At 39.2% G+C, this 10,012-nt stretch overlaps 1 protein-coding gene across 1 annotated transcript in view; it reads right to left on the bottom strand.

Annotated features, from left to right (window-relative positions):
* Positions 1 to 1,083: 1,083 nt before the first annotated feature.
* Positions 1,084 to 10,012, bottom strand: part of Vegfd (vascular endothelial growth factor D) — a 34,207-nt gene continuing 25,278 nt past the window's right edge. The window contains exons 5-7 of the mRNA XM_045140874.1: positions 6,064 to 6,164; positions 2,373 to 2,568; positions 1,084 to 1,720 (exon numbers count right to left, since the gene is read on the bottom strand). Coding sequence (XP_044996809.1) covers positions 1,594 to 1,720; positions 2,373 to 2,568; positions 6,064 to 6,164 — 424 coding nt within the window. The 3' untranslated portion in view covers positions 1,084 to 1,593. The remainder of the gene's footprint in view (positions 1,721 to 2,372; positions 2,569 to 6,063; positions 6,165 to 10,012) is intronic.

The following is a 10,012-nucleotide window of genomic DNA, read 5'->3' as shown; positions in this document are numbered from 1 at the left end:
GTAAGGGAGGACTGACAAGTTCTGGGATTATTAAGAAACTTCAGCTCAAGTAAGAACATGTAGAAGAGGGATAGAGGGGGTCACCTAACATTCTTCTTTCACCATTATTGACAAGCACACCTCACAATAGGAGAACATACAGAGCTTCACGTGGGCACATATATGTCCATATATCACACACACTATACACACATGTGCACAAACACCATACAGCACAAAACCACACACACACACACATTTTTTTTTGTGTGTGTGGGGGTTCAAGGTAGTGTCTCGCCCTAGTCCAAGGTGACCTGGAATTCACTATTTAGTCTCAGGGTGGCCTTGAACTCACTGGCGATCCTCCTACCTCTGCCTCTCCAGTGCTGGGATTAAAGGCATGTGCCACCATACCCAGCCATTTTTTTAAATCAGGACAGTCTCCAATAATAAAAAGGTCTCAGTGAAGTGGAGGGATAGACATGAACATAACTATTAAATTGTGCATAAATGCTATAATAGATCATGTCCATATGCATTTGTCTCCTTGTCCATTTATGAGAGATCAATTTTAAGTTGTTTGATGAATAACTTAATGCTACTGATACTAGTAAATTTCCATGTAGTCTATACTACCAGTAAATTTTATGTGGTGGTGCTTTTGAGGAAGAAAACAAAAAGCAAAATTTTGAGCTTTCCTTCTTGGGCCATGTGGAACAGAAGAATCATGTTAACATAATGGTTGAGATGAGGATGGGCTGAGGTGAGCAAGTGCAGAAACATCCAGAAGATGACGATCAGAAGAAGTGAAAACCATGAAAGACATCAAGAGCATTGTCGGATTATTTTCTGTCAAGGGATGAGGTCAAGTCCAACTCAATCACACATCACAGGGTAATTCCCAGCTTCTCCTTGGGCCACACTTGTTTAGCATTATAAACCTTCTTGGAGCTAGTGCCTTGCTTTTACAAAGCTGTGGTCTAGTTTTGTTGTGTTTATGTCTCTCCTTGCAGTTCCCATTCATAAATTCCATTTTAGCTTTCAAACACTTTCAGTTAGAATAAAAAGAATAGAAGAAACACGTTAAATGATACCAAATTCTAGTACTTGAATATAATGATGTTTATTTCCATTAAATACACTTAAATATGAAACATCGGGCAGTGGTTTAGCAAACTTGAAAAGTACAAGCTGAACAGAAATTGAAAAGTGAATGAAATTCTGCATAAGAAAGAATGAGAATAATGCATAAAATTTGCACTTAACTGAAGACTCAGAGATGAGGTAATTCTCCCCATCTGCTCCGAGTCATCAATCACATCATGCCCTCATTCCCTGACAAGTAAACCAGCCTCATCCATCAAAACCTTGCCTCAGCAAGCCTCTTCTTCTCCATGCCTTGGTATACAGAGGCAGAATCAGTAGCTACAAGCAATTTTTCAGTGAACCAAGAAAAACGTAGCTGGTGTTCATGGAAATCTGGATTCACTATGGCACTATGAGAAAAATCTAGCTTTCTAACACTTGGTGGGGGTGGGGGGACAGTGACAACAACATGGAAAAGCAGCATGCTGTTTAAAATGACAAGAATGGGGAACTTGGAAGAAAGCTGAGTCAAGGGTTCTCTTGGCTGTGGAGACCCTGTGCTGCCCTTTTCTCCTTTGGAAAGCGGCAATGCTTTGCACACGCTGGTTTTCTGCTTGCGCACGTTCTGGTGTGAAAAGGGCATCTGTCCTCACAGCTGTCACAAAAGAAAGTGAAGATGAGAATTTAGAAGCAAAGATTGAATTCAGATGAATAACTGTTCTTATTTATGTTTTCAAAGGAAAAATTTCAAACATGTCAATAAAATGCCAATATAAAATCCTGAACGGTGGCTTGAAACTGATTAAGCCCAACCAAAGGTCTCTAATACATTTCTTGCTTACACAAACAAGGAGACAACCCTTTCCACAAAGAATGAAATGAGCACATATGGACACAGACAGTGTGAGAGGGATTAAAGCAGTTTGTTGATTTTTACCTCTCTTAACCCAAATATTTGTTTAAATCTCATAAACTTCATTTTAACTAGGAACTATAAACTCATAATATCAGGTGTGGTGGCACATGTTTGTAATCCCATCACTCAGATACTGAAGCAGGAGGATAAGCATTTCAAAGCCAGCCTGGGCTATAGAATAAGACCCTGTCTGAAAACAAAAAGCAATCCAAAATCACCACTCCATCTCCTTTTACTTATTCCTTAGGAACCAGACATCTGTGCTACTATCAGAAGGGGTTTGGCCACTGAGAAACACTAGCTTAAGAAGGAGTCCCACCAAATCAAAACGGCATGTTCATTAATCGTCATCAATAAGCCATGTGAAGGTGAAAGCGAAAAAGCCATTGACCTGCAGGTGTCAGGGTGGAAAACCTTGTGCTTCTGGCAACAGCTCTCCGGACTTTCTTTGCATTCCAAGCAACTGCAGTTTTCTGGGTGCTGGAGCAGATCTCCAGGACATGGGGATTTACAAATACATTCACAATGATCTTCATCAAACTTCATGTGTGGTCCACAGAGAGCCAGTTCCTGGACATGCGAGTGCTCTAAACAGAAACAGTAAAGTGTATGTTTTATGCCTTGAAGTTTCCCTTCACATAATAAAAGGCAGTTTTCACACAAGAATATACAACTGTAAAAGACCTTCCATCAACTTGATCTTAATAGAACCCAATAACTTCCCAGACTTACTCATATTCTCTCTGTCCCTTTCTCCCTCCCTCTTTCTTAACCTCCTTTCCTTCTCCCTCTCCTTTAGTCCCTTCCCCTATCTAAAATAGCAATCTCACATGACTCAATTTCATGGATTTGACTGTTCTCTAAACATTAAAAAAACATTGATTAAAAAAATATATGGAATGTATATCTGCAAAGACTCCATTTTGAATTTTATCATGAGGGAAAAAATGAGCTACATATACCATAAGCAAGTGGGCCAGATGTCACTTTGGGATAAGACTAGGTTATTGAATAGGTGACACTCTTAAAAGGTTCGTATTGAGGGGCTAGAGAGATGGCTTAGTGGTTAAAGGCTTTCCTGTGAAGCCTAAGGACCTCAGTTCAAGGCTCGATTCAATTCCCCAGAACCCATGTAAGCCAGATGCACAAGGGGGCGCATGTGTCTGGAGTTTGTTTGTAGTGGCTGGAGGCCCTGGCTCACCCATTCTCACTCTATTTGTCGCCTTTTTTTTCACTGTGTCTGTGTCAAATAAATAAATAAATTTTTTAAAAGATTCGTATTGACCACAAGGTGGTAGCAGAGATCCACTAGATCACTTCATGCAGGGCTAGCTCAACCGGGTGGTAGAGGGAAACAATCTCCAAAGTGTTCCTGGAGTTTCAGCACATTATGTGAAAGAAGCAGTCCTTAGATCCTTACAGGCAAGTTAAGAGGAACAAGCTAGACGCAACTACGTGGAAGAGTAACTGAGAGTGATAACCTGAAATATATATATTTCCACCATTGGGGCGGCTGACAGTGGCTTACCATTGTATTCTGTCCTTAGCTTGTTCCATTAATTATTTTTAGTAATAAATAGACAAAAAATTTCAGAATAATTTATTGTAGTTGTGGCTGTCTTGAGATAGGACAGGAGGCATTAAATACAATACAGAATAGAAACTGATTTCTTTGCATTTTTGTTTTAATAGTTTAGAATAATGATTTAAAACCAACAATATTAAAATAAATTGGACTTGCATTGATGATTAGCCCAAATGAACTCAATTGGAGAAGAAAAGTCATTGTAAAAAAGGTACCAGCATCTGCCTCATATGTGCAAAACTATATTTAGTGATTGGTAAACTCAGTATGGATCATCAGTCTGATGGGACACTAGAGAAATGAATGTGAACTTGGACCTATTAGGGAGTAATGGGTGATGAAAAAGCTGACGTTTTGTTTGTTTTTTGTTTTTCGAGGCTAGCCTGGAATTCACTACGTTGTTTCAGGGTGGCCTCGAACCCACGGCGATCCTTCTACCTCTGCCTTCCACGTGCTGGGATTAAAGGCATGTGCTACCATGCTCGGCTTTGATTGGATTTTGAATCATCTAGGAGATACACCTCTGGTTTTGTCTGTGAGAGCTTTACCAGCGAGGCTGAATTAAGGAAAGGAAGGCCCATCTAAATGTGAGCTGGGCGCCAGGGAAAAGGAGCAGGAATAATAATTCCTTCCTTCCTTTCTTTCCTCCCTTTCCTTCCTTTCTTCCTTGTTTCCTTCCTTCCATTGCTTTTGTTGAGTATCACTAATACACTCCACCCTGTTGAATGATTGACAGTACTTGGGTTGTGCTGTGTTTTTCTTGAGAACTCAGATCCCTCTGCTCAGGGTGGTTGTCTCTATCCCCAGTCCCCATTACTCTTTAAATTGTCAATGGCATGTTTCTACTGAATTTATCCTTCCCTGGAGTTACCCTCAGCAGAAAGAAAATCCCTTACCTCGGGTTATGTTCCTTCCCCAGTCAACACATATCCAAAGACAAGTCTGTAGGGAGCAGCCCCTTAACCTGTTTATTTGAGATGTCCCCACAAGGGAGGTCCCCTGGCTCTAACCCTCCACAAGATTGACTGATGGCTTGTTCGAAAGTGTATTGTGATAGAAAGTCTCCCTTTAATCTGCTGTACCTGTATGCAAACCTTTTACCTACAAGACTGTCTCAGAGGTGTGTGGCAAACAAAGAATCCTCAACTAAAAGAGCCCTTGGGTTCTTAGGTGCAAGAACTTTCTTTTACTAAATGTAGTTTTTAATAGCATACAAAGCAGTATGTTTAATTATGGCATTTTCATATATACTTTGGTTGATCCTCTCTCCTCATCTCCTCTGGTTCTTCCTCTTGGTCCTCTCCCTTCCTCCAGTACCCACTCCTTGTTTCATGTCAGGTACTGTTACCTTCATTTTCCTCCCTCCTCACCCCTTCCTTAGGACCTCTTTTTCCTTTCTTGTGGTCCCCTTTCTACTTTCATGACCTATACCAGTCACACACATATAAGTATACAAATGCAAAAGTTAAAAATCTATGATTCTCATGTGAGAGAAAACAAGGCATTTGTCTTTCCACATCTGCAATAACTTGTTGAACATAGTCATTTTTAGTTGCATACATTTTCTTGCAAATATCATGAGATGCACTGACATTTAAACTATTTGACTATATTTTCACCTCATACCCAATTTGAGTTTTCATGAAAACATGTCAAAGTTGCTGAGAGCCAGAACTATAGGAAGTAGCTTATTATTTACAGTTTCTATGGCAGATTCCTTAAAGATGAGTCCTTGAGACTTTTGCTTGGAGATTGTAGTTTAAAACAAACAAGACTCAAATTGCATAATTGCACATTTTTTTCCAGTAGAACCATGTCATATTTTCTGGAAAGCAAATTAATAATGCATATACTTTCAATCATATCTTATTCCAAAAATCACAGCATTGTAGATTGTGATCAATAATGACAGTCTATCTTACTTTCTTTCCAATTTGACTTTGCCCAATGCCATCTTTGCTCTAATTCCAAAAAATGTTTTCTGTTATTCCTCATTTCTTTTTTAATTACTGGCATATTTTTAAATGTGCAGTAGAAAGAAAACACATCCAAAAGTACTTCACATTCCTGAAAGACTTTTCTAAAAATGCACTGGTGAGCTGTAGCTGATCAGTGTTTCATTCCAAAGTAGTTTTCATTACTGTTGAATATCAGCTTTTGAAGGCATGCTTTGAGCTGCTTTAATCACATTTGACTTGTCTTGGAGATTTAAAGGAAAAAAAAAAAGCAGAGTGATGCATTGCCATGCTTACTATATGATCACACAGAAAAGACTGAAAATCGAAACCACTTCTGTCACTATCACCTATGTGATCTTGAGGAAATTGCTAGGCATTTTGGTGTATCCATGTGGTCATTGTAAAAAGTGTTGTTATTATATGGATTAATATATAGAAATGATCACAACATTGTGTTTTCATAGTTAAGTACTCCATAATGTTCATTGTTGTTGTTATTTTTGTCATGGCTATTATTATTTCATGGCTGATATCATTACCTTCTGTTCCAGCCAGTGGGTTCTCCTCTTGTAAAACACATTTACATTTGGTGTTATCCCATAGCATATCAATAGGACAGAGTTTTGTAGGATGGGAACAGCTAGGAAAAGAAAAATTAAACCAGATTTAAACGTTTTCAAGAGTCACCCTAAATTTAGAACATTAAATAAATTTCTAAGTGGAATATACTTGGACTTTATAAATCTGTTTTATTAGTTTTATTGGAGAACAAATGTTTGATATGCTATACCACGTCATGATGACAATAGTAAATAATAGTCAATTGTAATTTTCAAAATTATTAAGAGAGTTCACCCTAATGTTCTCACCACAAGAAAGGACATTATATGAGAATCACTATGGTTTTAAAAAACTTAATTCATATTGAAGCAGTGGATATTACTTCTGTCATTACAATTAGTCTATTGGAAAATCTGTAGAAACCAAAGTGGAATTCAGAAGTTAGTTATCTTCTTCAAGTCATGGTAGTTACAGATACTGACTGGTGCATTCATGACCCCACAGCGAATACTAATGATCCCACTCTGGAGGGCCCTCAGTAGAATGGGGGTGGGTAAGAAGGTACGTAGGAGTATTACCTGATGGGCATATGACCAATATGAGATATGTCCATACAGTAAAGTTCACAATTAATAAGTTGGTGGCTAAAACTCTGAAAATTATAGCTGTGAACAATTTATTTACCAAAAGTAAATCTTGTTCTAATATAGCCTCTAAGATGCTTTTCTTTACAATGGAAATAAAAACAAGCTGGGTGTGGTAGCGCACACCTTTAATCCCATCACTCAGGAGGCAGAGGTAGGAGGATTGCCCTGAGTTTGAGGCCACCTGAGACTACATAATGAATTCCAGGTCAGTCTGGGCTAGAGTGAGACCCTACCTCGAACCCCCCACCAAAAAAAGAAAATAATAATAATGAAAATAAGAAATAAAAATAAAGTAAAAAAAAAGAAATAAAAACATTGGCCAGGGTAGCAGGACCTTCTCAGAATCAAAGTTCCTTTTATACAGGCTTTCTCTTCTGATTAGAGAGATAGCAGTAAGCTCTTGGTTGAGTGTTAACTAACATAATCACAGTTGACTGTTTCATTTGCAATTAACACGTGACTCTCCTGCTTTATCTTCACAAAACCTGTAAATAACTAATTCAGTGAATTTACCTTTTCATTCAGTAGTTATAATTTGCCCTTTGTTTGCTTCTCAATATTCATTCCTTAATTTTTTAAACTTTATTTATGTATTTATTATTTGAGAGAAAAAGTGCAAAGGAGATAGGATGGGTGCACCAGGGCCTCTAACCACTGCCAATGAACTCCAAACGCATGTACCACTACATGCATATGGCTTTTGTGGGTAATGGGGAATTGAACCTGGGTCCTTACACTTCACAGGCAAGTGCCTTAACCACTAAGCCATCTCTCCAGCCCATATTCATTCCTTTTGTTCCCCAATCAACCATCCTTACCTTTGGTTTCTGAACACATCAGACTATGATAGCTCATCTTAGAAAGAATCACAAACTTAGTCTCCATAAGTTCCAAAGTCAAATTAATTTTAACTCATTTTACTTTAAAGTAAGATTTTTCAGTTTAATGATCTTAAGGGGGCAAGTTTGAGTTGCAAAACTCATATGCTGATAGCTATGCCACTTCCCTATCAATGACTCCAAGAATCCTTTCTCTATTTTTTCATTCTCATCTTGGGAATTAAACCACTTGAAATGAGATTTATTTAGTGCTTGTTCTAGAATGATGGGACACATGCCAAATTTGAGGTTAGAGCAGTTTGACAACATGTTAAGAACAAAGCACTTACAAGAACAAAGTTGTCTACAAGTAAACATACTAAGTTTATAACCGCCCAAGATTTTGGGTCCTACTGTTATATACTTCCAGCACCTAATAAAAACTTATATGTCAAACACTATTCATAGATCTAGTTTGAAGATAAAAGATGAAGAGACTTAAAGAAAAAATGATGATTTGACAATTTACCTTTCTTGTATTTGTTCTGTTTACTTCTTTAAAATTTTTTATCATTTTACGTGTCAGCTGCATACAGTGTCTTCAGCAATAGGGTCTTACCACTAACCTTTGGTGGGTCATCAAGTACTCTGACAGAAATCTGTCATTCTTTTAGAAAACCTTGTAGGTTTCTCTGATCAAAAGCTCATTGTGGGTGATATCTCCATGCTGGTACTGGGAGTTACAGGTCACTGTCCCCTAAGAAAGTGAGGAAAAAAGGTAGCTAATATATAGGAGTTAGAGAGGAGAGGGGGGGAGAGGGAGGGAGGGAAGATGTAGAGGATTTAGGTTAGACTTGATCCTACCCTCTCCAGTGTCTTGTGGTTCAGGTGTTTCCTGTAAGGGTCTGGTGAAGGTTCAGCCATTTGGTCTGCCTTTTAGGAAGTAGAATTTTATGGTACCATTGCCGTTTGGGTCTAGATTAGTGTTTCTCACCCCTTCGATACCCTCCCCTCCCTCCCCATCCCTCATAGTGTGTAGTCCATGAGATGCTTGCTGGGTATGTAAGGTATCTTAGGTAGATTCAGGTTAGATGCTGTAGATGAGTGAGACTATGTGGCAATTTTTGTTTTTTCTGTGATTGGGTAAGTTCACTGAGTTCCAGGTTCAACCATTTTTCCTCAAATTTCTTTGTGTCATTTTTTTCTTACTGCTGTATAGAATTCCATTGTGTAGATATACTACATCCCAGTACCAGCATGGAGCTATCAAGGTTTTCTAAAAGAATGACAGATTTCTGTCAGAGTACTTGATGACCCACCAAAGGTTAGTGGTAAGACCCTATTGCTGAAGACACCATATGCAGCTGACATATAAAATGGAACGGCATGGCTGAAAGCCAGGAGAGAGTCAGTCCCCAGACATTCAGCATGTCTAGGGCCAGAAGGTGCTACATGGGTGACTGGGGGAAATGACCATTATCTGTCCAAGCAACTCATGGTCGAACCTACTTAGCAGCAAATAACCTGGTGTGATGCCCACACAAGTGCAATAGTGGCACACAGCCATGGTGGGGAACCAACTGCTCTTGATTGGGATAACTGATCCCCTCAGTGATCCCCCATAGCTGGAGCTGGGAAACAAGTCAGAACCATATCCAAACATAAGCCCACTCTCCGATATCAAGCTACTATCAATCATGGGCTACAAGAGGGCCTACTCCTATTAAACTCTCTATAAAAAAGTAAGGGCTATCTCATTTGTCCTGGTGCTAACTTACTCTCCGTTGGAGAATCTGCTTCTCTTTTTCAGATAGATGCAGATCCTAAGGAGAGCCACCCCATCATACCTCAAAAGGGCCCTGGCTGAAACTAAGAAAAATTGGAGAAATAAGCAAGGCTGCTGTTTTCCTGATGAACCGGATACCAACCCAAGGGGGAAGGAGATCAACACAGAGAAAAATCAACGCCTACCAAATCAGAGAACCAGAGCCCCAGAGGCCCCCAACACCTCAGTTCTGAAGCAGACCAAAAATGAACCCAACATAGCTCAGGGAAATTTTGCGGAAGAGGGGGCGGAAAGAATGTCAGAGCCACATGTTGGGTCATGATATACAGAGACGTTTATAGTACCAATAACTGTGGGCTAACTCCACAATGCACTACCCATATACCTCAACAAGGAGGGGCCAATGGGGAGGGGGTAGGTCACAGATGAGCCTAATAATGGTACCAAACTGCCTGTACTTGCAGAATAGAAAACTAATTAAAAAATAATATAAAATAAAATAATAATAATTGAGACTAACCAGGCATGGTGGCACATACCTTTAATCCCCACAATTGGTAGGCAGAGGAAGGAGGATCACTGTAAGTTCAAGGCTACTCTGAGACTACATAGTGAATTCAAGGTCAACCTGGCTAAAGTAGATCCTACATTGAAAAGCCAAAGTAATAATAATAAT

Source organism: Jaculus jaculus, chromosome X (assembly GCF_020740685.1).
Source record: "Jaculus jaculus isolate mJacJac1 chromosome X, mJacJac1.mat.Y.cur, whole genome shotgun sequence".
NCBI lineage: Eukaryota > Metazoa > Chordata > Mammalia > Rodentia > Dipodidae > Jaculus > Jaculus jaculus.
Note: the sequence above shows the minus strand (reverse complement) of the source record. Positions and strands in the feature narration are given on the sequence as shown.